Below are 27,151 nucleotides of genomic sequence, written 5' to 3'. Positions count from 1 at the left end.
ACACAAAGCTTGAGTGCCAGGCTGTAGTCCAGCCAAAGTATCTTAAGCAAATAACTTGTTTGGCTATAAAAATATTAAATATTCTTCCACCAGCATTCTCCTCTGTCCAAAACTCCCTCAGGGTAGTGTGAGGCTTTGTTATGGGAATAGTGGTAAACTTGCATGTCTGATTAGTCTGTGTCCTCTTATGTTCCCTGTGCAGTTTATGGATGCACATTTTCTTAACTAAAATAGTGGTTTGCATTGTTGGATTATTATGTACTTTGATATAGAGAAATAAAAACTGTGACCTAATATTTAATGAAACTAATAAAATCCTGGTTATAGGCATTGTTTTAAATATCCTTAGATGTTTGTATAAAGGGTAACAAGAGTCATAAGCCAACTACACATCTACTGGACTTGGGGTCAACAAATAAAAAAAAAAAAAAAAAGTCAGGGTTGAACAGTGCTTGACAACTGGAGTCCCAGGTTGAGCTGCCCAGGCAGAGCTCAGCTTTTAGCATCTTTCTTTAGGTTGTGTGATTTGGCACTTACACCTTTTCTTAAGTGTGAATAAAGACAGTGGGGTTTTCGTTTTTTTTTTTTTCCTTTTGTGTGATTTTTTTTTGTTTTGTTTTTTAAGTTAGAGAGCATTGCACACATACTACAATCTTGGCATTTTTGCATGTGGAAGCAAAACCAAAAATGGGCAATCCAAACAAAATCTCTAATCCTTATGTTTTATTTTATAAGTAAATTATATGTTTTGTATCTGAAAAATAAATGTTTAAGATGCTCAGCTTTCGTAGTGTTGTTTCTAGTCAGGGTTGTGCTATTACTGTTTTCTGGGGCTAAGAATTGTTGATAGGAAACATTTTCTGACAACAGCGAGTCTGGTATTACAAAACAGTCATTAATATTATTTACTTGAGTCATAGGAAATTATAACAGTGAGGGTTTTAAGTGTTGGCTTTTCGTCCAATGTGCCAAACAATGAATATAGCAGAGGTTCTTTTGTTTGTTTTCTAGTCTCCCACTGACTAATCTAATAATCTGTCTCGGGTTTTTTTCTGTCACACTCCTTGTCGTCAGTCCTGTGTGTGCTGTGACTATGCTAGTTTGCATAAAGCTCTGCACTTTTATTCTTTTGGGTAGAAATTTTAATGGGCTCTGTGATATGGCAGTTACTCTGATTTGAGAACCCTGGTCAGAATAGATTAGTTTCTATGTGAACAGGGAATTGTAAAAACTGTTTTTAGAAATGTTTACTAACGGGAATCTGAAAGCACATATTTACAGTTTGGTGGAGAGAATTATTTTCAACTTGGGGGGGGGAGGGCGGCTTTGAAGATAATGTGTTTGATTGTTCTTTGTTGTACTTTTCCAGCTCCCTTTTCTCTTTGTTTGTAAGTTTGACTAACACAGAGAAACCATCTGCTAGTGTTGGAGGTGGTGCTGTCAGGCAAAGAGTCTAGACTTCTCTGTCGAATCCCTGGCTAGCAGACTCGTTCAGATAACATCAGTTTCTCCCAGTTCAACAGAGCTCACGCAGTGATGTCCTTGGCATCTGATCACAGGGAAGAGCTAACAGGCAGATTCTGCTCGTGCCGTGCCTGCCTTGCAGCACTGCTTTCTGGTTCGGTAGTAGCAAACACTTCCCAAGGCATAGGAAATACAGCAAGGAAAAAGGTTTGTCTTACTGGGATGCCTGCATCCAAGGTGAATTGTAACTCCGCGATGGCACTAAAGAAAAATTGAATTGTGACTTTTGGTGAACGTTTCCGACAGTGTCATCCTCCAAGGAACAAGCTGCAAGGAGAGGTAAATGAGAGAGAAATGTATGGGGAGAAAATGAAGTTTCCTCTGCCCATGCCAATACTCAGTGGGGGCACTGCATGTACACCTGGGGCAACGGGACTTGGCAACTTGATCCACAGTTGTGATTTTTGAATTCCAACCCACTGGCCTCATATTTCTTCTGCCTTGTTTCCTATTGTCAGCACTGGCAGCCCTCCAGTTTGATTTTACCACTAATTGTGTTGCACGTTACCGAACTGAAATGAATCAAATCAAAATGCTTTTCCTGGAGCATTAGATAAAGCAGGCGAGGGTTCTGGGTAATGAGCAGATGCTGCTAATGCAGGGACAGTAGGGGCCTTGCCAGGACTCCATCTGCTCCATGCTTGCCTGCCTTTGGCTGCGAGCCACAGCTTTTGGGAAACAGCAGTCTACTTTAGCCATCACCCTCCCCCCGCCCTCCGGAGTCTCATAGTTTGACTTGAAAACAATGTGGTGCGACAAGAGAACATACTTGGGTGTTGGGTTTGGGGTTTTGGTCTTTTTGGGGTTTTTGAATGCAGCGCTTCATACTCGTGTAGGGAAGACGGGGTTCTGCTCCTGCTTACGGGGGTGCGCTGAGACGTGTGGGGAGGACGTGGGGGCCCTTTGCAAGACACAAAGCATCCAGGAAAAGGGGAAGGTGGCTTCTGCAGGGATCAGAAGCGATGCTTGCTTGTTGGCAGGCTCCAGGAAGGGAATTTTGGCAGTGCCGCTTTCTGGGACTGGAAATCTGCTGCCTTGTCCGTTCCGATGCCCTTAGAGCTGCTTGCGGGTGTTGTCCCTTCTGTACCCTGTTTGCAGAGACAGAAATGAAGTAATATGTTTGGAGTCTTCCCCTAAGTGCCAGGACCTGCTGTGAAATAGCTCCAGCAGGAAACAGGCTGCCTCAAACTAAGGAAAGCGAGTGTTTGGGGTTTCTTTGAAGAAAACTGCACACAGCAGTATAATTATTCACGTAAGATGTACACAGGTGTGCAGGTGGCTGTCAATACAAAACCCTTGGCCTGGCTAAATGGTGTGTGATTTTACACCTAGGTCAGAGAATTCTGCCTCTCGAGTCACCGAGTTGGGAATGAAGTACAGGCTTTGTCATCTGCACCTCCAAATCATAAGGAAATAGATTTATGCTCCCAGCTTGGAGGAAAAAAAATACAAATAGGAACTGTTTTCAGAGGTGGGGAACAGATTTGTTTTGTTTATTTTTTGATGAGCTTCAATCAAAATAGGAAGTGGCAGGACTGCGACCTACAAAAAGGAAAAACGTCACGTAGATGATGGGAATTAAGTGGCTCCTGGCCTTTCCTTGCAGCTGGGCTGAGCTGGAGTGAGTGAAAATGAAAACCAGGAGCATGTCCAGAGCCCCTGCTCTCGCATATGTATCGCTCTGTATTTGCTGTGGTTTGTTTTGTTTTTAGGTAACAGACATGTAAATTGTTCTGTGTATTTTCTAGGGCTGTCAGCACTGCTAGCAGCAGCATCGTAACGTGGGAGAGCTGATGTAATGTGTGGCTGGGAGCTGAGCGCAGGATGCTGTGCACCAGGACGTGGCCCTCCCTCGGCTCAGCCGAGGGCAGCAGGTAGCTGCAGGTAGCTTTTAGGAGCGTGGATGTGCTGGGCCACCCTGTCATGATGGTTGTAAACCTGATTTAATGTTTTTTTGCGTCTGTGTTTATGCAGCCTTTTTCCCGTTAGAGGATTAGGTTAGTTTATAGGAGAAGAGGTGCTTTGTTTTGTGGCAGAGGTGTTGGGTTATTACACCGGTGAGAAACCTAGGTGAGGACAGGTGTAAAAACCAGCTGCTTTTGCAGGATGGCTTTGTGCTTCCAGCTGTAAGGAGGGCACTGCACTGGAGCCCGGCGCTGTTGATGTTGATGGAGAGCAGCTTCCAGCCATTCACCTTTGATAAAGGAGGAGCCTGTGTGATGCTCGCTGAGGCTAGCGAAAATTGGACCACACAGCAGCACGCTGCGTAAGGCACGACGGACTCATAGTTAAATGTTTTATCCAAATATCCTGCAATCGAGAGTGAATTGCAATAGGTGGACCTTTCATGAGATCACATCTCAACAATGTGTTGGGTTAGAAGTTATAGACCTCGATTCTTTGTGCAGCCTGGGCTGAAGGGACAGTCCAGGAGGTCGGCACAGCAATTGTAATGTCAGGTGCCGGCAGTCACACCACCTTCATCAGCCTCTTGCCCTTAACTTGTTTCCTTGAACCGATAACCTTGAAGCTGTAATTTCCAAATCAATTTCAGGAGTTACTGTTAGAGTTCAATCCGGATAATCACAATGGCAGTGCAGATTTTAGCATGCTGTGCAAGTGTTACTTGTAACTTTGACTGAATGACTTTCTAACGTGTTTAAGATCACAGTATTCACACGGAAAAAGACATGGTATGCTTGCAACCTTAACTTCACCTTAGCAAAGATTTTTGCTTTGGAAATGAACTGGTCACTGCTGGAGGCAGGAAGATAGACTATGTAAAGCAGTGATCTCATCTGCACTGGTAAATCTTATGCCTAATTTTTTTTTATGTTGCCACACCAATATCTTTAACTATAATGGTGACATTTTAGTGCTATTACACAAACAAGATTAACTGTTACAAAGGCTTACACACCAATAAATATATTTTGCTGTTTCTGCAATGAAATGGAGACGAAAGAACATTGGAGGTAGCACTTTTAGAACTAGTAATAGCTTTACCTATTGATAAATACAGTGGAGTGTTTTCTTTTTCTGCATAAAAATATACATAAATAAATTTTTCCTGCTGTCATATGCAAATGAATAAACTTGTTTTGACTGGAAGTGAGGATGGAAGATGTACATACAGAACAGAACACTGTTTTGGAGGAGGGGAGAAGTAATCTTTTTGTGAGAAAATAGTTGTTCATCCTAATAAAAGGAATGCAAAGAGAAATAACACTTCGCAATTCTTCTTTTTACTCCTTATGTTGCGCTGCCTCATTAAACAGATGTTAACTTGTGACCTTACAAGTAATTAGTTTTGTTGGTTGTACTAGGGATATTTTCACACCATATTGTGCATCAGGTGTTGCACACGCTGTATTTGCCTGATAAAATGTTTAGGTGTCCTGGACAGATTTTGCTATTGAACATTTGGTAGGAAGCCACGTACCTGTCTTGAACAGATTGTATTATTGCGTGCTCCATTTTCACCGTCTTCTCTTTGTGATGTTTGAGACGCAATAACAGTGGCTTTGCTGCCTGGTTCTGGAGAGCAAAACTCCAAATTCCAGGTTTCCCAGTTTGCTTATGTGGTCAGAAGGGGGTTGTGTAACTAGAATGTTTTTTGGAATTTTGCAGAACTTTGTGTGTAAAAAAACAAGCAAGAAAACAAACCGTGAAAATACTTATTGCAGAGGTGTGTAAACAAAAGACCCCCCAAAAGCAAAGCAGCTTCCTCTTTCCCTCCACAAAAGTGATCTTTATTTGGGATAAACCTTCTGCAAAAACAAAGTTGAAAGTACCCTGCCTGGAGGAGCTTAGCAGTGACATTCCCTGTCTGAGGAAAAGGTCCGTGTCTAACATCCGTGACCTGATGGCACCAAAATTTTGGATCATCCTTTTTGTTTGCTTGTTTAAAACAGCTGTCCTGAGCTCAGGCTTGACCCATTCCCTCTGCCGTGGCGAGGAGCTGAGGACTGGCAGCTCAGGGACCGAGGTGTGCTGCGAAGCCTGCGCCTTGGGCAGAGGAGACTGCAGCCCGTGCCATCCGTTTGTATTTGTTAACTTGTTTTAAGTGTAAGTCTGCGTGATGCAGGCCAGCGTTCTGTTTTTCAAAACCAGTTCAGCAGTTATTTACCTTTCAAGCAATTAACATAATTACCATTATGCTAAGAAGTAATTTTGGGAAGTTCTGCTCTGAGCCCTTATGACTCCATTGGGACAGTTTTAGTCGGGACTTATCTTTTTGATGGAAGCCTAATTGCAGTTTTGGCTTTGTGTAAACAAACAGAGGCAGCTAATTGTTTAGGCAAATAGCAGATTAATTTAAATATGCATCCCTAATAAAACAAAAATGGTCCCCATTATGGTACTCATTCCCATGGCGAGGAATATAAATATTCAGTGGGAGTGCCATTAGACAGGGATCTTAAGGATTATCTGCATTATTTCACATCGGTAGCACTTTCCAGATACCAAATAATCTTTACAAAAGCAAACATAAATCAATTTAAACTCATTTAGATACCATTTCACTATGTGCAGTTTCATTACCACACTCTTGCTTCACCTCCTTTGGGACGCGGGAGGAGTGTTTGCAAACTGGCATTGGTGCCCGTCCACAGCTGTCTGTCAGAGCTTTTATGTCTCCTTTTGAAGGAATGGCTATCATTAATCATTTCATCATTAATGGCCGTACTTGAGTAGAAGGAAGGCTCCTCCAGCTCCAGTCCTGTCTATCATGTCTGAAGATTGCTTCTCAGTTAATTCAGTGCAAAGGTGGCCCAGGAGTCTCCAATTCTGTCTGGCCCTTCTGGTCTGTAATACGCTCCTAATTGCTTAAGGTTGCTTTTATTCAGATTATTGCTTTAATGTACCATGCTTTTAAATAGAGTATCAGTGATCTATGCAGGGAAAATGTGCGATTGCAAATGCATCGTCTCTCGACTAGCACTTCTGTATTCCTCGAGGTTTGCGCTTTTTGGCTTTCTGAGAGCATTAAACTCTTGCTTTTTCAGTTTTACAGAGCATCAGGATTGGGAGCTTTGCTGCTGGTTGCAAACTAACTGTAAAGAATGACTGTTGCGTGTGTAGAGCTTCAGGTCTTTCACTCTAAAACTTTTATGTGTGCAACAGAAGGACTTAAGTTTGGATGTGGGTTCTTCCTCACTATTTCTGTGGTACTTGAGATCAAGTATGTGTGTAGTAGAATAAGAATTTAGGTCCCTCTTTAAGTCTGATCTTCTCCAAATGTGGAAAAGGAAGAGAAGTCGAGCAGATTTCCTCAATGTTATCCGAAAGTCAGTGTTGTATAGAAAGCAACACAGCCTCTAACGCCTGCACCCATAATTTTGGAAAGTTTTCTCTGAAGCTGTTATGTGTTGTTATGTAGCATCCTGAAATGTCTGCTCTGGACTCTCTTTTCTGTATACATGCTTTTTAATTAAAATGTTTATAAGCTTACATCAGCAGGTGATCTTTCAAGGTTTTCTTAAATTCTAAGATAACACGAGTGTTTACTTTTTTTTATTATAAGGAACTGTTAGTGTTTGGAGCCTGATGACAGGGCGAGAGCCAATCCACCGTTACCAGCACAATCAGAGGATACAAGCCTTAGCTCTTGGTTCAGAGGGTGCAACGGTAGCAACAGCATCTGGCTTCGAGGTCAAAGTGGAAAGCCCTGATGACAAGGGATTCTGGCAAACTACAGGAACATTTGAAATCCAGAAATTGGTGAGTCTCCAGGCTACTCAGCTTCGTTCCAGGAGCTTCTGATCTGCTAATTATTTTTGATATGGTTTAGAGGAATCTTATAAAAATCTTACAAGAGTGTTGCATGAAATAGATAACAGCATTATCAGTTAGAGGCTACGATTTTTTAGCAGGTTAATGGATGAACCTTTCATTACTGAAGAGCAAGGGTGAAATGCTGGCTTAAGCTACAAGTGAAAATGAATAGAAGTCCATATGGTGCAGGAGGTTGGCTGTTTTTAATTATTTTTTTTGTCAACATTAAACTAAGTTGGCTCATCTTGTAAATCAGTTTTCTCGCATAGAATTGGAGCTAAAACTCAAGGTCTCATTCCAGATCAACGCTATCTGATTAATTCTGAGGCAGGATACTGCAGATGAGCTAATAGTATCACTTGTGAAGCTGTAACTAGTCGTGCAGCTTCTTTAGGTTGCACCTTCTGTCACTAAAGTTTTGAGACTATTTTAATTAAAAATCGAAAGCTATCCCATTCTCTGAAGTTCTGCTGTGGCTCAGAGTATCAACATTTTTTGGAAAGGGGAAAGAAGTGTGGTAAGAATAAATTGAGTCTTGCAACTTCTTTTCTATTGGAAAAAAAAGACTGCATAGCTAATGGATATGAAGTCGGGATCTAAGCCATTCCTGATTTATCCCCACTTTCAAAGCTAAGTCAATCTTATGGTACTTAAAAATAAACAAAATCCCCAAACATTTTAAGAAGTATCACGGTAAAAATGTTAAAACAGCACTGTGCTCCATCATAGTTGGATCCGTTGTATGCCTGCATCTTGCTGACTGTGAGATGTCAGTTTGCCACACACAAAAGAAACACTCAAGATACCACTCTTCTAAGGCTGGGTTAGAAATCAGTTGTGCTGTTATGGAGTTTCAACCCTTCCCATGGTAAACTTTTCTGTGGTGTCTTAACCATGTACTGAAATGGGAAGGGCAGCATAATTCTGGCCAATGTCACACTGGAGGTCTAAGAGAAGATAAGGGTTTGAAATTTGGGTTGTTTTGTAGTCAAGTCCTGACTTCTCTCTTGGTTTAGGACATAAATACATGATTTCATAGGAGCTAAACTTGTTTCTGAAGCAAAATCGATACTCGGACTTCATCTGAAATGAATTTGGGATGACTCAGGGTTGCTGATAACCAATAGTTATCAATAGCTTTGCTAGTTCAGCATATGGCAGTAGAGATGTAAAAGAATTTTAGCCTGAAATAAGAATAAAAAGTCTGCTCTTTTTAGGTCAACTTCCTTAATCTGGTTCCAGATGTTCTGGGGAGTCCAGTGGCAGTGGCAGCTGCAGAAGACATCGTCTATGTCCTGAAAGGAGAAGATCCTGGCAAAATTCTCCATTCTGTCTATGGTCAGCCTGTCACGTGTCTTGATGTGTCTGCTCATGAAGCAGCCTTTGGGGTCAAAGGCTTTGGCTGGTTATTGAATGAGCCCAATCAGGTATTTATCTTTTATAATAATTTTACACCTTTGTAATTAACAAAAGAACCTTTCATGCTAATGACTGTTTCTTCCCTGCTATTCACTGTAAATATTTTGCATTCTCTGCTCCTGAGTCCCAGCTCTGTGCTGCACCAGTGATCCTCTAGGGGGAACTAGTCTCAAAAAAAAAAAAAAAAAAAAAATCCACAACCAAAAGCAAGCCAAACACCCCCCCCACCACCACCAAAAAACAAGCAAACAAAAAACAAACAAAACAACAAAAAACAACAGAACAATACCCTCCCTGAACCTCTCAAATGAGGACATCCTGAGCAGTGTGTCAAGCCTCGCACATGTCCATGTGCAGTCCTAGGAGGATGTTTTTTCAGTGTGTGCACTTGGGTGTTTGAACTAAGCTACTTCCAAACTGGTGAGAGTGGTGTGACTCTTGTATTAGAGGAAGCTAAATAATAATCATAGGTCTGAAGCCCCAGTGAAACAGGTGGCTTCTTTCATCAGCACATCTTAGCAGTGGCAAGGTAAGTCAAAACCACACTGTTCTGGTAACCCTGCTGAAAACTCATGGCTTCTAATACAGCTGCTCTCAAACATACTTTCTTGTAGGAAGGGCTTTTTGGGGAGTTTTCAGACTCACACAGGTAACAGAAATAACTGTTTGTGTGTGGAATCCCATTGGAGATCACAGTTGGCAGCAGCCTCCTCCTGGATGGAGCAACCCCACCATGATGCCCCACTCCAGGGCAGGGACCAGGCTGTAGATAGACCTGTTTCCAGGCGCCTCGAGAAGAGTATCTATTCCTTTCCTGCATCTTTCCTAATTTGCCCGTCCCCTAATTTCATTCTGTTTGTTTGTGGTTATACTTCAGGCATGTGATAAGCTAATAACTAATTGGGAAGGAGAGTGCTTCAGGCTGCTGGAGTAGGAAGCAGGAGGTGAGCAACCAGATGAAAGGAGCTGTGGTCTGTGGTGTAAAAACACGGTGTTTTCCCTGGCAAGCAACTAGACCAGGAATGCTTTATTTAGGACTACCTCTGTGTTATGAATAAATCTGTCCAGCTGCATCTAATTTACCCTTGAAATTCACATTCACCAGGGAAATGCAGAGGCCACCATAAATACCTCTAGGGTTGAGAGATGCTGCGAGGCCACGCTGTCTTTATTAATTCCTTTGCTGTCCTAATCCAATTCTTTTTTCCCCCAGAGGTGGGAGGTTAGAAGGTAAAATTGCCTCATTCAGGAGCATTACATCGGTGATCGCCTTTGTGCCTTGTAAAGGAAGAGAGAAACCTCCTTAGGCCCCGGAGTGCCGCTCTGTAAAGCCGGACATATTTCCTCATTTAGTTCGGAAGTATTTGCTGTTTGATGGCAGGTTGCATTAAGCAGCACATCAGCACGCATCCTAATCAGGGAGACGGGGTTGAAGCCGTGCAGACGGCTGGGCTGTGTTGGACAAGGACGCTTGTTTGGCATTGCTGCACCAGCTGACATCACGCCGGAAATTAATTACTAATGTCTATTATGATAATTATTCACCTCGCACAGACGTGAAGGGACTTTGCCTGGGTTGATTACGCTGGTCACAGGTTGACAATCTGTCTTTGGGAGAGCAGTTGATCTCAGAAACGTATTCATGAAGAATTCCAGCCCTGCTTGGTTCTGGCGATGTAGCTGTGATGGAAAAGCCGGGTTTCTTCTGTTTGGGGTTTTCTTTGTTTTCCCCAAGGGATTTTATTTTTCTTCTTGAGTGTAGGCATGCAGTCCTACAGTTACTGACTGGTAACCTGCTTTCTGAAGAAAATATAGTTAGGGAAACCATCTTTGTCCCCCTTTTTTAAAATCTTTGTCTAATTTTAACCAAATTTGACAGCAGAGTAGAGATCTGAGGCATAAATTTTGTAGGCACTTTTATGTTGGAGAGGAGAAAAATATCAAATCTGTGGCATAGACTTGCCTCTTACTAGATGACAGGCATCCATGCAGGAGAGAGGGGGAATATAAATGCTTCATCTATAGGAAAAGTTCAATTTCCACTTTGGTAAGCATCTGAAAACCCAAGGATGCTGCAGTGTCTTGAAAGCTAGTCTGCTGAGTGGTCCTCCAACTCTTTTGTGTTAGCTGAACATAAAAATAAATAAATCTTTAGTAAGGGTTGTTTCAGCTGTATTAACTGAACATACAATGTATTATTTTCCTTAAATACCAAATTTGAATACTGAGATCTCTGTTTCCATCCTGGCTCATAAATGGGTAATAATAAGGTAAGGTACCACGAGATAAGGTAAGATACTAAATCCTAAACTTTCCTTTTCAACCTTGAGCGGTGTTCATGACATCCAACAGACATACCTTGAGGGATGGTGTCCAGAAGTCTTAATGTTCCCCTGAGTCATGCAGCTGGGAGACCCGTGATCCCGAATCTGCATCAGCATCACCAAGTGTGGTGTTCACGTGTTTCAATTCGGGTTTTGCATATTGTATGCAAAACCAATTTCGAACTCCACAGGCATCGACAGTTTTAAACTAGAGCTGGCTTTGGTCCTCTTCATGTCAGGATATAAATCTCCGAAGAAGGTAGTGCTGTGGCTGTCAGGATTAACATTATCTCATTGCTGATGCTTTTGTCTCACTGATGGGGAGATCTCACTGAAGCTTTCCTCCTAGTTGGTATGTTTATAAGCATCCCTGAATGGACCTTCTGCTGTCAAGTAAGTCTGGGCTCCTACTGTAACCTCACATGAGCTCTCTCTTGATGTGGATTATTTCTGTGAAATTTATAGGTAATTCATTCTTTTGAGGGGGCAAAAATACTTTTATCTAAAATTTAGCTGAAATCATCTTATGTTTTCAGCAGTTATTGGTGATTACCTCCTGTTGTGATGGGAGGTTGTGGTTTTTGTTTTCTTTTTGCAGCAAAGAAACTTCACAGTATGCAAGGGAATTTCAAACTCGTAACTTTGAACTTCTTGTGTTGCATGCATAAGACACTTCAGAGTGTGTCTATATTTTGTTTTTGTTTTTTTTTGCACAGACGTATCCAATATTTCAGAACAGGTAGATGGGGGTGAAAGGAGGACAGTAATTGGTTTAGATCCTCCATCTTAAAAACAAAAGGCAAGATATGTTGAGATCAGATGCCTGATCTCAGGGAGTTGTTTGTTTGTTATGCTGTCACTTTTTCTTCTTTTTTGAGCTCATGATTAGCTTCTACTTGATGAATGTTGTTCAATATTACCTGTCTTTTCTCATCAGTGATGGAAATACTGCCTCTCTGTACCTCTGTTTAATATTTCCACAGAGTTCTTCAGCTGCCTGCTAACATGAGTTATCTGAACTGATATTAACTGAAAAAAAAATGAAATCACAAATTTTAAAATAATCCTTTAAATTGAATCTCGTACTTCACAGTTTCTCCTAGATGATATTTTTAGGTCAGAGCTGTTCTACATGAACCTTTACATCTTGTACTTAATTTTAACTGAATTCCTCTTCTTTGTGTACTGGTAAGCTTGCATGGTCTCTTTCGGTGTCATAATGTCTCCAGTTCCAAAGATTTCAATATTCTGTAAGTGTTTTTCAGTTTTCTTAACCACCGTGAACCTTGTAAATAGTCTCATTTTCACTAAATTGATCTTCATGAACTCTTGTTTTCATACCCGTAGCAGGGCAGGTCTTGCTGGTGAGTGATTTTGAACATGTGGGATTTGCCCGTAAGTCAGGCACTGCAAGGAATACCGTCCAGCAGAGAGACCAGAAGTTTTCCTTGCAGAAATTTTACAGGATGATTTTGCATTGGTTAACCTCTGCCTAGCTGGAAAGTAGCAGTAATCCATCTTGATTTTTCTATGCTTGTAAATGACCAAAAATAATTTTGCAAGTTAAAAGGGAAAAAAAAAAAAACCTTTTCTACTGACTGCTGTCAATGACTTTCTTTTTCATTATTTGTACATTAATATGACTACCTCAAAATTGGCACAGTTTCCTAGGTGGCAAGTATCTCAGGTTTTGAAAACGTAGCTGCTAGGATGTGCTGTGTATATTTAAGGTACTAATCTGTGAAACCAAGAGAATTCATTAGTTTTTAAGGACTACTTTGCCTTCCTTTCACCTACCTTATTCTTAGGTTAGGGAAAGAGCGTTTCTGGGCTAGGGCTTGCATCTTAATGGGTGGGTGGTTTGATGTGTAAACATAATACTCATTCATCTCAGGGTACCTGACTCTTACATCAGTCTTCAGCCACAAGTTAAATGAGTCTGGTGCCCTCATTCTAGGTCCTAGCAGACATCTGTCCACATCAGAAACCCATCAGGTTTGGCACAGTGCTGGGGGCTGGCAGCCCATGCCCACAAAGTGTCCAGTGCTGGAACAGCAGGGGTTGCAGGTGCATTGGCAGAATTGCACTGCCCAAGCTTGTGCAGTGCTTGCCTGCACGGTGCTTGGCTCCGCTGCTTGCCACCAGCGTGGAGTCTTACTTTCAGCTCCAGTCAAAGGAAGACTTAAAGGGAAAAGCTGTATTCTGCTTGCTTTTAGCTTTATACGTGACTTTCTGGCAGGTGTGGGCATTTGGAGGAACAGGTAGCTGGCATCTGAGCTGCTGGATTTGCTGCAAACTGCTCAGACTGTTATTTTTGCAATTCTCTGTGCGGGTTTTTAAGTATTGCTTAAGGCTGCTTGCTGCAGCTAAGCTCACGTGAAATAAGAGTGCTTGTTTGCCAGCATAAAGTCACCTTTAGGATGGCATGAAAGTCAATTTTCCACATGCTCGGAGAAATGGTTGTGTTACCAGCTTTACACAATGACTTATATCTGGCAAGAACTTGCAAAATAGTCTCTCTGGCTGATTGTCAAAAATTACATCATATTGGAGTAAACTGCTTTTAAATCAAACATCCATTATTCATGTATATTAACTGCTTTTTTTATTTTTTTTTTTTTACTGGCTGTTTTGTGTATGATTTACTCTTTTTCTTTCTCTCTGATTGTCTGTCTGTCTCCCTCATCTGCTCCTTTTAAATCTTAGCTCATCTTTAAATTTATGGAGCCAGAACACTTATCTCTGTGTACAAGTATCAATATGCTGACCTTGCATTTGTTAATAGTCAAATTTTTTTGTTGTTGTTGCAGTGTTATGTGCCTTATTTACAGTAGGCAATTCAATACAGTTGCAGTGGGAAACTGTGCCCCCGAGGCTTGTAAACTTTGAAAACATTTTTTTTTCCACATCCCTTTAGAAATAAAATTCATACTTGCAGCGGTGTGTGCCATATGTTGTACTTAATTTGATGACTTCTCCTGCAAATGCATATGAAGTAGCCTTATCACTTTTGTAGATATTCTCTGGATTGAATGGTATTAACCTGAGCAAAAACCAGTTCCCTTTTTATTGACGGTGGACTTGAAATTTCATGACCCCTTCTTTTGTTGGCAGTATTCGTGTGTACTCAGGCAGTGTTTTCTGTGGTTGGCAGAGGGATGGACAGAAGGAAAGGAGGAGAATGATAATCTGAAAATAAATGCAAATTTTGTTCCCGGTCTTGCTGCTTGTTCCTCTGCATCTTTGGGGATCTTAGATTTTGAAGCTTTTGATGTTGTTTTGATCCACTACTTACTGCTCTTTATAGTCACAGCTAAAAACCTCTGTCCTAGACAGCTCTTTCTGAGAAAGTAGTTCTCGAATATATCGTGTGTTACTCAATAAGGAAAGGGATGTAGGCTTTGTGGACACGGTTTGCTGGCATATATTTTGCCAGTGCTTATGATATTCTGTTTAATACTTCATCTGAAGAAGAATTATGTATATTATATATATAAAAAGTGCTTCACCCAGTTGTGAGACAGCGTTTTACTAGCCCCGAGATGCGGTAAGTCAGGACAAGAAGCAGAAGCGTGATTGCAGGGGAAGCTTGCGATTTCACAAAGCAGTTGTCTGCTGGCTGTCGGCCAGGACGGTGGGTTGAACACCCCTGCTCTTGCTGAAAGTACCACAGGCTCTTTGATAACAAGTGCTTGGGGATTTGTTGTTTTAATGTTCCGTCCAAAAAAGACATCTCCAACGACGCAGGATCCCGAAACACCTGCTGGGGTATTGGACATGCATGGAAGAGTTCCATCAACAGCATTTCCTTCAGTTCCTTGGTTTTTCTTGGAAATATCTCAACCAGAGTACATAGACCGTGCTTGACCTCACTTAGCTGCGAGATGTAACAAAGCTCACAGCTTAGCTCTTCTGGCTACGGAGATTTAATTCTTTGTGAATTAATTTAGTCTTCTTTCTCGAGTTCTTGGACGGCATTTAGAGTTCCCCGTACCCACCGATCTGCAGTTTCCTGGAGTACAGTGAGTTTGCCTTTCTTCCTCTGCCTCTCCTAAGGAACTCACCAGTGTCTCAGCGCGTCTATCAGGATGGTGACCACGGGTTGAGACTTGCCCAACGTAGGCAGTAAAGAGGGAAATTAGTCTAATGCACTGCCTTAACAAAAGAGAGTACGAGCATGAATAATTAATACCACCAGTCTGTGGCAATCGGATAAAATGAAGTCCCATTTGCTCAGCCTTATTAAAAGAGAGAGAGAGAGAGGGAGAGATGGTAAAGGTCGTTAAGGGACTTGTAACATGGAAAGAATCGCCTCTGAGATGGATAATGTGTTTTCTAATCTCTGTGGTCTTTAACTAAACATAATGGTAAAGGTACTCTAGCTATTTCTGGCTTGTTGAATTATTAAGCATTCTGGGAGATTGCCTGGCTCTCAGCCAATAACTTAGACTTTTTCATTTGAGCAATGTTAATAGGTAACGCTTTTTATTTTGTGTGCTAGATCCTGATACATCTGCACGGAGTATTTAATGCTTTTCCTCCTCTGTGTCCCAGAAGTCCCGGGGGGGGCAGGGATGCTCGTTAGTGTGTTATCCCAGGGTACTTCATTTCACACCCAAGTGCTCTTGGTTCGCTTACCTTCGGTCCTGTACCTATTAGGTCACTGGTCTTGGGTGTCCATTATAGGATTATAAATGTCTTTAAAAGGGTAATCCCCTTGCAGTGTGCATTATAGGATTATAAACCTCCTAAAGATCTTATGCTTTATCTGCCCTTTAACATACAGGCCCTTATTTCAAGTCCCTATTGACCAGGTATTTTCATTCTTTTTCCTTGGCCTTTGTAAAGAAAATCCTTGTTGCCTTGGGATATTAGAGAAGAGCTCATCAGAAGTGTTCTAGCAACTTCAAAATTGTCATCAGTATGCTTTTAAAACCCTTGTCTTCAAGAAATTATTATTCAGACCTTAAAATGCATTCTGAGTTCCTTTTGTTTCTTTACCTATCAGGTTGTCAGCATAAGGTTTTGAAATTCATTTACAGACCATAAAATTGTTCAAGACAGAAGTTCAATTTAAAGACGGGAGAAGCTTGAATGCTGAAAACCACAAAGAGCACCTTCCTTCCAAATGGTAGGGCTAATTGGCTAGAAATACACAGGTGCGTTATAAAAAAAATAAATTTAAAAGCAATCTTCCAAAGAAGGAAGGCTGACATGAGAAGAGAAGGAATTGGAAGGGGTAGAAGAAGGTGATGAAGACAAAAGCTTTTCCCCACATTTCATGGATCTGAACTGTTACTTTTATAGATTCTCTTTCTTACAGATGCAAACATTTTTAAAGTGATGGGCATCTACGAGTTAGGTGGAGAGAAGTCATTTTTCAGCTGCTGCTGCCTGCATGTAAGGGTTGTCACAAGTCTAAATTGAGACTACAACAGGAGAGTATGGGGACATCTGCTCAGACTGAAAACAGTGGAAACTTTAAATGCTGTGTGGAAGCAATTTTTCATTACAGTCTTTCATGCTCATAACTGCATGTTCAAGTATGTATTGTATGTTTATGGGGTGGATGGGAGCTCTGGTCATTTAGAGAAATTAATAGTTTATGGATGCTCACTTTAAGTATTAGCCCCAGGGGACTTTGGAGGAAGAAGCAGTTGGCCCTCTCTTCTCCAGAGTTGTAATGTACAGCTGGGAAGGGCTGGTTCAGGGGCACAAATTGGGAGCTGGAATATATTGCTGTTGACCCCATCCTTTATCGTTTATAAGTTGAATTCAGCAGTTTATTGACTTTGTCTTTTGTTCAAAACTTTCCAAGGAGAAATTCGGTTGCCAGGCAGAGATATTAATTTCCTTTGCACTGAAAACTCTGCAAAGCATCTTTGCCAGAATGTCATTCTCCCTGGTTTTGGTTAGTGAGCTGTTGGAAACTGCTCTGCAAGTGAGAAAAGGCTGCGTGTTGCTCTGCACCTTAATGACTAACATTTTCAATCAATTTGTAGCCGCCTTTTCAGTAGGTATGGAAGTTCAAGTTAATTTTTAGCAACTTTTACGTCCCAAGTCTCCATGCAAAGGTAGAGTGTCTCTTGCTGTACAGAGCTTGGCTAAAGTTGCTTTGTTTTGGGGGGTTTCAGGGATGAAAAAACATTGAAAACCCATATTCAAGGCAAGTAATTTGAACAGCAGTAAAACAGCAGATAACTTAATGAAGACAAGGCTGGGAATTGGAACTGGTTAGGAGATAATAAATGTAAGCAACTGAGCAAATTGGATATGAATGTGCTGATTCTGGTAGGAAGCTGATAATATCCATGTATAAAACTAAGCCTTCCTTTTAGCTTGGAGAAATGGGGGCAGGAGGAGGAAACCTGCCCATCTTTGCAGTATTCCTAGAGATTTATAAAGGTTTGTTTTTGTAGCCTGGAGGCATCCATCACAAAATGATCTCCTGCTCTCTTAATTCAACCTTTCAGATGCATGTTAAAATTGTACAGCTAGGAAGTAAAAGGCCAGACAGCATCACAATCGCTGTTCTGGCAAATGTTGAAATAATGTGCACAGGCAGTGTAATATTTATTAAGCTGTGTGCTTTTTCTACAGAAAAGTAGAAGTTAAGAGTATTCAAGTGACATTGACATAGCCATGCTGATGTTGCCATGGAAACCATAGGGATTTTTTCTGTTGTTTTAAATACTGTTACTCTTCTCATGGTCATAGGGTTTGTTTTTTTTATTCCTTTGGTTTTTAATTAAAGGAGCATCACCATGAAATCTAATAATTTTTCCAAGTTCATGTAAAACCAGGAACTGTGCTGAGCTTCACTGGGATTTGCCCAGTATGTTTTTCTGTTTCTAAAAATACTTCTTCCCTCTCGCTGAAACGCCCAAATAGATAAATCTCATCTGGCCCCCCAGGAAAGACAGCGAATGTGATTAAACCGACGGACAGGAGGGTGAACAGAAGGGAAACAAGGCGTACCTCTCTTCCAGTCTTTGGCGGCATCATCTTGAATATTGCTTAAAATCCGAGATGTTTTTATTCCTTTCCCATCTGATCTGCCATTTCAGATGTTATGTCTCTGAATCTGTTTGTTGAGCGCTCTGCACAAAGCCTATCGCAGGGCCTGTCAGCGCTGAGTCAGTGCTCGGTTCTGCTCTGTAATTTTCGCTCTAGTTGATTGAGTCTGTCTTGAACAGTCCATCTGTCTAAACTTACCAAATGTTGATGCTGTTTACTTTTGCTATTCTTTCCAATATTCAAGTTGGTAAAGAAATGATTTGCTTTTCCATGTAAACCTTTAAAAAAAAAAAAAAAAAAAAAAAGAGAGAGAGAGAGAAAATCTGTATGGCTTTCTCTGACTGCCTGAGACCTAAACCTATCTGCTGCTGGTTGACATGAGCCCTGAATCTCTGCTTTGCAGTGGTTTCCACTGTGAAACTTTCTCCCTTTTTTTAAATATATGTTGTTGCCCATCTCGATAGGGATAGATGTGTGTGTTGGCTACTTGTTAGAGCATCGAGACAATACTAACTCTGCTCTACTTCCCGCTGCAGCAATATCTAGTTGGGCTCATGCTACATTTAGCCGGTGTTTGTTCTCTTTCTGCCAGGTTCTTATTTACAACCTGGAAACAAGCCAGTGTCTAAAGAAGCTGGGCAACTCGATGGGTGACTTCACATGCGTCAACCTCCAGGACAGTCCTCCAAACATGCTCGTTACAGGCAATAAAGACAGAAGGTAGGTACTACCAAGAGCTGTAACCCTTCTCAAATTAGCTTACTTCCTGTCCTGCTGTCCTACATCTGGACCTGCTAGAATTTGTTTCTCCTCTAATGTTTCAAATGCAGCCTGCGTGAACTTCAGGAACAAAATATTAGGTAATAGTTGGATGTGGCTGCCAGTTTGCTTTGTTTCAGAAAGCTCCATGGGAAGACTTTCTTTTTAAGCCATTTGGTGGACGCAGTTGGTGTACAGCCCAGCGAGACCACTTGGAATATCTTCCACTTCCCCACCACCACCCGCAAAATTAGTTTGGCATTTAAAAGCTCACTTTCTGATATTAAAAAAATAACCTAAGGGATGAATCATGTAGGATGAGATGGGTCCGTCTGCCAAATGATGTCAAGAGTGTATTTCGGAACACTGTGATGTCCCTCAGGTGACAAAAAAAAAAGAGAGACTTTCATATGAACAGATTCCAGCTTCTATTTAGCTGATTAGCAGCTTTCTCTTTAACTCCTTGGCTTGGGGAGTAGGATTTTCCCTGCACAATATCTGGTGCCAGGAATGGACGCGCTGGGAACAGTCAGTGCGAAAGGATTAAAGTGCTTAAAAAGACCCTTTGAGTCCAATTTTTAGGTTTTCTTTTTTGGCTAGTTATTTGTGGGGTCTGATCCAGTGCACCAAAGGAGATGTGGGATGGCGAGGAGCCAGTCTCTAATGGCTCCCTGTTCCTTCCCTCCTCCTTTCTGCACTGGGCATCAGGCTGCAGGTGGTGGTCTGGTGTGGCGGTGGGTATCAGATTGTAAGGCGGATACTTCCCTTTGCCAAATCCCAGACCTCTGTCCCGCCAGTGCAGCAGCTTGCAAAAATGATTATTTTGTCAAACAGCTTTTTTCCTTCTCAGTGAATAGGCAGTGGAATCAAACCTCACACTTCCTCAGCAAAGAGGATAAAGGAAATATCTGAAGTTTGATAGGTGTAATTGACTCCTTGAGAGTTTTTTTTTCCCCCCTCTAAAAGCAGATAATTGATTTTTCAAAGCACCCTGGTAAAACTACCTGCGATTTTAATCTTTCCCACATTGATGAGAGAGTAGATAAAGTTAATATCCTTTAAGTGAGATTTAAAATTCACTCCCTTTATATCAGAGTAAACGTCTTGCCCTTTCCCCTCCAGAAAGCTTTTCTGTTGTTCAGCTCAAGCATTGACTGAGTTCAGGGGCTGACCATCACTAAAATAACAAGAGGTTAGGAATCAATAGTTCAGCAAATAAGTTTGGCATCCAGGAGACAGGACCACGTGTATGTCAAAGGTCAGTTTCTCCTGCAGTGCTGCGTGAAAGGTATTAATATGTGGGATAATTTACCTACAGGTGGGATGTGACTCGAAGCTCCATAGCCCTGTTATGTAGCAAGTGTACTAAATAGAGACCTTGCCACATGGCCACTGGGAAGATGTCTTGTTGTAATTAAATATAGCACTTCCAAAATGTTGCTGGCGTATGCTGTTCTGTTAGTCAAAGCTATGATTTTGAAAAGTATGATGGATGATCCCATTGAAGTAACGTTTTTGGTAGGACCTGTGAAACTCTCAAAAATTACTCCTGAAGCACTGGTGATTTATTTGATTACTTTGCTGTGCTTCACGCCAGTACAAGATCTGGTAATAGGGAGTGTGTGCTGATGCACTGCACGACAGCAGCTTTTTTCTTGGTGGGACCCGAGATAGTGAGTAAATAGCATTGGAAGAGCAAGCATGGCAAACCCAGTGTTACACCATTACTGAAAAGTGTGGATCAAAACACGTATTCCGTCTTCTCCTAAAGGCAAGTGAGCTTACTGCACAAGCACTCAAACAGGAGAGTCAAAGCCTGGGCACAAGAAGGCTTTCCTTACAGCTCCCTTGAACTAGGATGCATCTGATGTGCTCCCACTGAGCCCAGCTGCTGAGGCAGGAGATGGAGGGCCATGCCAGGTCTGCATCAGAGCATCACATTAGATTTGCAAAATGCTTTCCCTTTTTTTAAAAAACAAAACAAAAAACCATCTGAGCAACTCAAGTGTGCCTGTAATTCTTCCAGGGGTGTGCCAGAATGGACACCTGCCTGAAACCTGGGTCCTTGCTAATGAAATAACCAGGACACAATCAGATCTTTGTTTCCAACTGTGCTTACCAAACAGAAGAAGCTTTGATTGTCACACAGAACACATGCAGGAAGACAGGGAGAGCGCTGAGTGTGAACGCTTCCAAACCGCTCCGTCCTTACCCAAAGCACAGCTCTAATGTGTAGCCAAAGCTTTTCTCTGCTGGATTTGGAGAAAGCAAGAAGTCCTTTTTGCCATCAGCAACTGTTGTGAGGGGGTTTTCCTAAGGGTGAGTGCAGAGCCACACAAAGCGTGCTCCTCGCTCTGTTCCAGCATGTTTTTCTGCGTGTCAGATGGATGTTGCTCTGTTGGAGTTTTGGACTGTTCCGCGGCCTTTTATTTCAGTTGCCGAAATGTGTTATTTGTAAAATCATATGATGCAATCTCCATTTGAGAAAGGAAAAGGAAAGACTTGCAACACCATTAGGATCATAGCGGGGGTATTGAACAAAATACAGTTAATGTATTGGAACAAGTGTGTTTTGGCCTTTTTTTGAATTAATGTGTACCTGATGGTTTCATTCTTGATAGCCCTCAGCTGGGAGGAACTTTCTCTGGCTTCTTTTCAGCTGAGATCAGTATTTCCCCTTTACTTCTGTTTTCACTCACTGCATTTTTTTATTCTCTCATGCACTTTGCTTTATCTCTTAGTCTTGATACATAAGGAACAGAAAACATACTCTTTGTGGCATGTACTGGATTTAAAACTTAACACCATTAGCTTTATTCTTGTGGACTTGTTGCACTGGTTGAAATCATAAGCTCTTTTTCTAACATTCTGCTTCATTAAACATAGTCTTATCTTCAATAAGTCTCTCTTCAAACTCTTCATTCAATAACTTTTGAAAGTCAGATGTACCTAAAAGGTGCCCAAAGTCACTAGGAGTGTTTTTGAAACCTTTTCCAGAAGAGATACTGTCTGCTGGGTACTTGTGGATAGCTCTGTTTCAGTATTGGTGATTAACTCAAGTGTAGAAACCTTGATTTGTCTCATGATTTGCTGCATGTTTTCACTTCCTCGATCTTCATAATAATAGCTTGTCCTTTCCGTGATATTTGTAATATTATTATTCCTAGGCCTTAGCAGACATGGGTTGGGTACAGAGGGGTAGGGTATGTTAGCGCTATGCCAAATACATGATCCTTTATGCCTTGCAGCATTGCTACCGGTTTGAGGGGAACAGATTTAGGGGAGCTTTCTCCAAATTTCACTTACTGTTTCTTTCACTTATGGCTTACAAAGAAGACAGCAAGAGCCTGAAGGCTGGGAGAAGTCTGCATTAAAAAATCTTTGATAATAGCTGGCCGAGTGAAAATACAGTGGCACAAAGAAGTGTCAAGCTGCTACTGAGTGAGCTGGTGCTGTGGAAGGACCTCAGCCAGGACCTTATCTCCTACTCTGTATTTCAAGTGATTCCTGTGATCTTTTCTCTGCAAAAGGCTGGGTGAATTGCTGGTGGTTCAGTTTGGTTGAAAATACACTTAATATCTGCAGCTGCAGATCCACAGCCACTTTTATCTCTGTCCTTAATCTGCTTTCATTTAGGGTCAGGGTGTACGACCTCCGCAAAAGCGAATCGCTGTGCTCCCTCTACGCCCACCGGTTAGGGGTGTCTGCGGTACAGATGGATGACTGGAAGATTGTCAGCGGAGGAGAAGAGGGCATGGTGTGCGTGTGGGATCAGCGGATGGGCACCAAGCTCTGGGAAACGCATGCCAGGTAACTTTGTCTACATGGGATCTTACGCAAGGGCTTTTGTCAGGTCTGGCAGCCAGGAGGAATGTGGGAATGGGATGATCCAGGACCAAAATAACAACATGCCCACATCTAAAGCTTCTGTGAGTTCTGTTTGTTTTCCTGTGATTTGAGAACCAGCCTGGATTCATGTGTGTGTTTCTGTGCACCATGAGCTTTCAGAGGCTTTTTACTTCATAGTTAAAGAGTGCTTCAGCTAGGGAATGGAGAATGAAAGCTTTTTCACCCCTAGATTTTCCATAGAGCTCAGCTGGCATCTTTGTGGAGTCATAGAGTGGCTTGGGCTGGAAGGGACGTGAAAGATCATCTAGTTCCAACCCCCAAAGAAAAAAACTTCCACCAGAGGACTGATTTCCCCCCAAAATCTCCCCTGCCTTTTCTGTGTTACTTCCAAGGACTTGCTGCTGCTGCTTTTCCCCTGCTCCTTCTCTGACCCATCCACCCCCCTGGAACCTTTAGACCTCAGCTTCTTCTCTCTGCCCTATCTTCAACAAGTATTTTACTTTATCAGTGTCAACCAGTATTTACTTTATACTTGGATTTAAAATGCTGGACTTCTGGCTGTTGGCTTCAGTGTAACTGGTTGTGTCTGTCTCTGTCCTCTGCACCCTGGTACAGTACCTGAGCTTCTGTTCACCTCCTTTGTGCATTCCCTTAGCAGTGACGGGCGAAGCCAGATTGGGATTTAAACTCGGGGACGCTGATAAGGGAGTAACAGTTTGTACTGAAAGCACAAAATGTTTAGTGCTGAAAGTACAAGCTGAGATCAGTACCCTGGAATTGACAGAAGACTGTTAGTTGCTACAAATCACAATTTTCTGATCAAGGTAAAATTCACAGCGAGTCTGCTTTGTCTGAATGAAGACCTCAAGGATTTAGCCACTGAGTGATGCCCTGTTCTTAATAAAATGAACAGATACATCCTGATTTTTTTTTCTTTTAATGCCTCTTCCCCACAGAGGAGGCAGATGAGGTATTTACAGTCAGAGAAGTTCATGTTGGAGTTGTCATTGATTAATAGCAGGTATCTCCTTCTCTTTTGACCCCGTGAATTACAAAGCCCAATGTGATGCAGCCAATGCATTAAGGACAATATTGCATTGATTATCTCCTGGAGCAGCACTAATGAGCATGCCAAGAAGGAGGGCAAGCAGGGCAGATCTGCTGAGCTTTGGTGTGGAGGGGAAAATGTACTCAAAGTGAAACCATTAGGTTAAATGTTTAAAATACTGTTTAATCTATATAAGACTTGGAAAGGAGCACTTCAATCAAAAAGGCCTTCATAGACCAAAGAGGTGTGCGAGTTGTTATCCCTGCCAAGAGCCAGTGTCATGAATGGAAAGCGAGGGCAGAAGCAGGGGAGAGGACAGGAGAAAGGTTAGGGCCGTGGAGATGAGTGCCCTTAACCTGATGAGTTACCCCTGCTTGAACAGCAAACGTTGGTTCAGGGTTGGTTTATTCACCAGTGAGGGGGAAACACCAGCCCTTGTAGCCTGTTCCACAGAGTGGATTTCTAAATCATCCCTCGCTCAGTGCTTGGGAGGGGGCTGCGAGGTCCTGGCTGAGCAGCTGGCTTTGGGAAGCATCCTGCTCATCCCTCAGATGCGGTCCTTACAGCAGAGAGGCAAGCAGGCAGCCCGGATCCGGCATGGCCTGTGTGCTGCCAAGTGTCTGAAATATTTTCTGGCCTGTATTCTGGTAATAGTCCACTAGATGGTGATAAAAGCTGTGTTTATCTACTTCAGACAGAAGGAGAGGAGCCAAAGGTGCAGATTCCCAGCTTCTGTCCATAGAGGGGGCACTGAAGGAGATGAATTCTTGTTTAATCCGGAGCAAACCCTTTACTGCGCTTGGATTTTAAGAGTCTAATGCAAGTGGCATCTCACTCAGTGCTGTGGTTTATTTTTCAGACATCCAGTCCGCTATATCTGGTTTAATTCCCATAGCCTCATCACTGCAAACATCCCCGATGAGAAGACTCCCCGAGGCAGCAGCATCATGGATGATGACCTTACTGCGCACCGCAAGTGAGTAAGGCAGCTCTGAAGGGTAGGAGTTTTGGCACTGCGAAGATCAGCTCTATTAGATGTTTAAAAATGGCACAATAAGCACCTGACTCATCATCCAGAGCAGTAACAGAGAGGCATGGCATGTTTTAAAAAAAAAAAAAGAGAGAGAAAGAGAGAGAGAAGACTTTCAGAACAGCTGATGAATTGGCTGTTTACTTCTGAACACACACCAAAAAAATGCATTTCATATTTCAGCAGGTGAATCTAAAGGCCACTGAAGCCAGACAGGGAATACAGCTCTTCCCTTGCTTGACTAATATTAGTAATGATGTCTCCTCCTGAAGGAAAGCTGCTGGTATTTAAACTCCAGGTTTTGATATTTGCATCTCAGATGGATGTTAGCATGTCTAATTGAACTATCAAACTACAATGTACTTCCTTCCCCCTTCCTGAATAGATTAGAAATGTTTCAGCAGATGACAGTTATGTCTCCGCGTTGCTAAATTCAGCCCTGTTTGTTGCCAGGGCTTGGTGGGGTCCATGAAAGGAGGCAGGAGGGAGTTTTCTCATGTCGAATCTGCACAGATAGCCCCAGTGCAGAGGGGATGGGTTTTTATATTCATCTTCCGAAGCACTGAATTTTGGTCTTTTCTGGCAATTTCTAACTCTAATCTAATCTAATTTGCCCTGCTAAAATATATGATTAAGCTAGCGTGCTGCCCTGGTTGTGTTTTGCACAGGCATCGAGGAATCATCTATGCCTACGAGTTCTCAGTGGACCAGCTGGCTGTAGAAAGTGTCCTTCCTATTTGCCGCTCCTCCTACGACGAAGTGACTGGCTACAACTACAACATTGGCCTCGCAGTTCCCTACGATAACATTTAGGTAACTCACTTTACTTGGCTTCAGTGGTCCAGCTCTCTGCCAAGTCCGTGGCTGTAGGCAAAAAGGAGGTTCACGAGGGACAAATGCCAAAAAGATTGCACGAGCTGCAGGCGCATCAAAAGGGCTGAGTTTTACCCAAAAAGCTGGGGTTGTGAACCAGAGCAGAGTATGACTGCCCTCGAGCATACCACTAAAACATGTTGCTGTGCTGTTCAAAGGTCTGCTTGATGGAACAGAGACCGACGAACGAAGGGGAGCATCACACTTCGGTGCAAACAGACATTCGTTCCCACTGCTTGCGGGGAAAAATGCCGCTGATCCAAGCTTGGCAGGGAACGTGGGCTGGTCAGGAAGCAAGAACCCAGAGTGGCAGACTGCTGAGATGGTGGCAGGCTGGGAGCGCATCGAGGAGTTCCTAGCCTGCAGATGCCTGCCCATCCTGAGGGGAAAGGACAGGCATCTTGCTGAGCCCTACGTGATTGAAGTTTCTTTCCTTATAATGAGCTGTTCATTCTTCTTTTCCTTTAAGTGCACCAGAATGTGTCTAGAAACAGGAATATGCTCAGAGGGTTACGGTGTTTGGGAGAGCAGAGGCTGATGGAGAGAAACGTGAAGGTTGGCCTCGTCCAGACTGGGTGCCTGGAAACTCAGCAGGCCACACATATCAAAATTATTTTAAAATACGTAATATTTTTTTTAAGTCTCTAAAATCCTAGATTAAATGTTTTCTGATTGTATATATGTCCATGTGTGTGTGACTTTTTGTTCTTAGGTCTGTTAGGGTGGAATAACCCCTGTGCACTGAAACACAAGGCCATCATGTCTCAGGTTAGTCCTAAGGTACTTTATTTGTTGGCTCACGCCTTTCGTGCCACCTGATGGTCACCAGGCCAAGCCAAAGCCTTCCTCACTGCTGAGCTGGCAATTGATCGTGTCAGTTTAATAAGCAGAGGGGATGAACTGCCTGCAGTCCCCCTGCATTGCTAATTTGTGCTTGTTTTACAAAGAATCTGAGGGCTAAGATGCAATTCCTCAGGTGAAAGAGGGAGTAAGGATTTACCTTAATCACAGGTTGCACAGAAATAGGTAGAGCCAGTTAGGCTGACCGAGATCTCAAGTCCTGTATGGATACATTTTACTGTTGTAAAATTATTTTTTGTTTGTCCTCTGCCATTGTGAATGTCCTGCTGCAAGCCAAGGTGATGTAAACCATGTTTAAATTGAGTTAAGTTTTAACAACTTTTTGCTGGCTTAATGGAATCAGTTTGTAAGTACAGTCTGTTAAATCAGCCTTCGCAAGAGAGGGGCTGGCTGCACTGTCAAACAGAAATTGCTTCAGTGCTTCCTCTGGTCACTGAGGCAGCCCCTGGAGAGCTTTGTTCTGCCTCCTCCTGCCTGGAAGAAGTATTTCACAGCTCTTTGTTGTGTTTGGCTTGGGGTGGTTCTCCATGACCCCTAGGCCAACCTTCATGGGTGTGTTTGTGCTTTAACAGTGAGTTTGTTCGTGGTGATGGACTAATGTAAGAAGTGCAAGGGGGGAAGTCATTCTGGTCATTCTGTCTGACGAATAAATTTTTATCTTTTCAAGAA

At 42.3% G+C, this 27,151-nt stretch overlaps 1 protein-coding gene across 2 annotated transcripts in view; it reads left to right on the top strand.

Annotated features, from left to right (window-relative positions):
* Positions 1–27,151, top strand: part of FBXW8 (F-box and WD repeat domain containing 8) — a 51,372-nt gene extending 24,221 nt beyond the window's left edge. The window contains exons 6-12 of one of the 2 annotated variants that reach the window (XM_068653631.1): positions 7,052–7,248; positions 8,520–8,729; positions 18,655–18,782; positions 22,458–22,631; positions 24,578–24,694; positions 25,417–25,561; positions 25,780–27,151. In XM_068653631.1, the coding sequence (XP_068509732.1) occupies positions 7,052–7,248; positions 8,520–8,729; positions 18,655–18,782; positions 22,458–22,631; positions 24,578–24,694; positions 25,417–25,561 (971 nt within the window). In that variant the 3' untranslated portion in view covers positions 25,780–27,151. Of the gene's footprint in view, positions 1–7,051; positions 7,249–8,519; positions 8,730–18,654; positions 18,783–22,457; positions 22,632–24,577; positions 24,695–25,416; positions 25,575–25,779 lie in introns of both variants that reach the window. The other variant, XM_068653632.1, reaches the window with a different exon arrangement.

The sequence above is a fragment of the Anas acuta genome, chromosome 17 (assembly GCF_963932015.1).
Source record: "Anas acuta chromosome 17, bAnaAcu1.1, whole genome shotgun sequence".
Taxonomy (NCBI): domain Eukaryota; kingdom Metazoa; phylum Chordata; class Aves; order Anseriformes; family Anatidae; genus Anas; species Anas acuta.
This window is presented reverse-complemented; position numbering and strand designations above follow the sequence as displayed.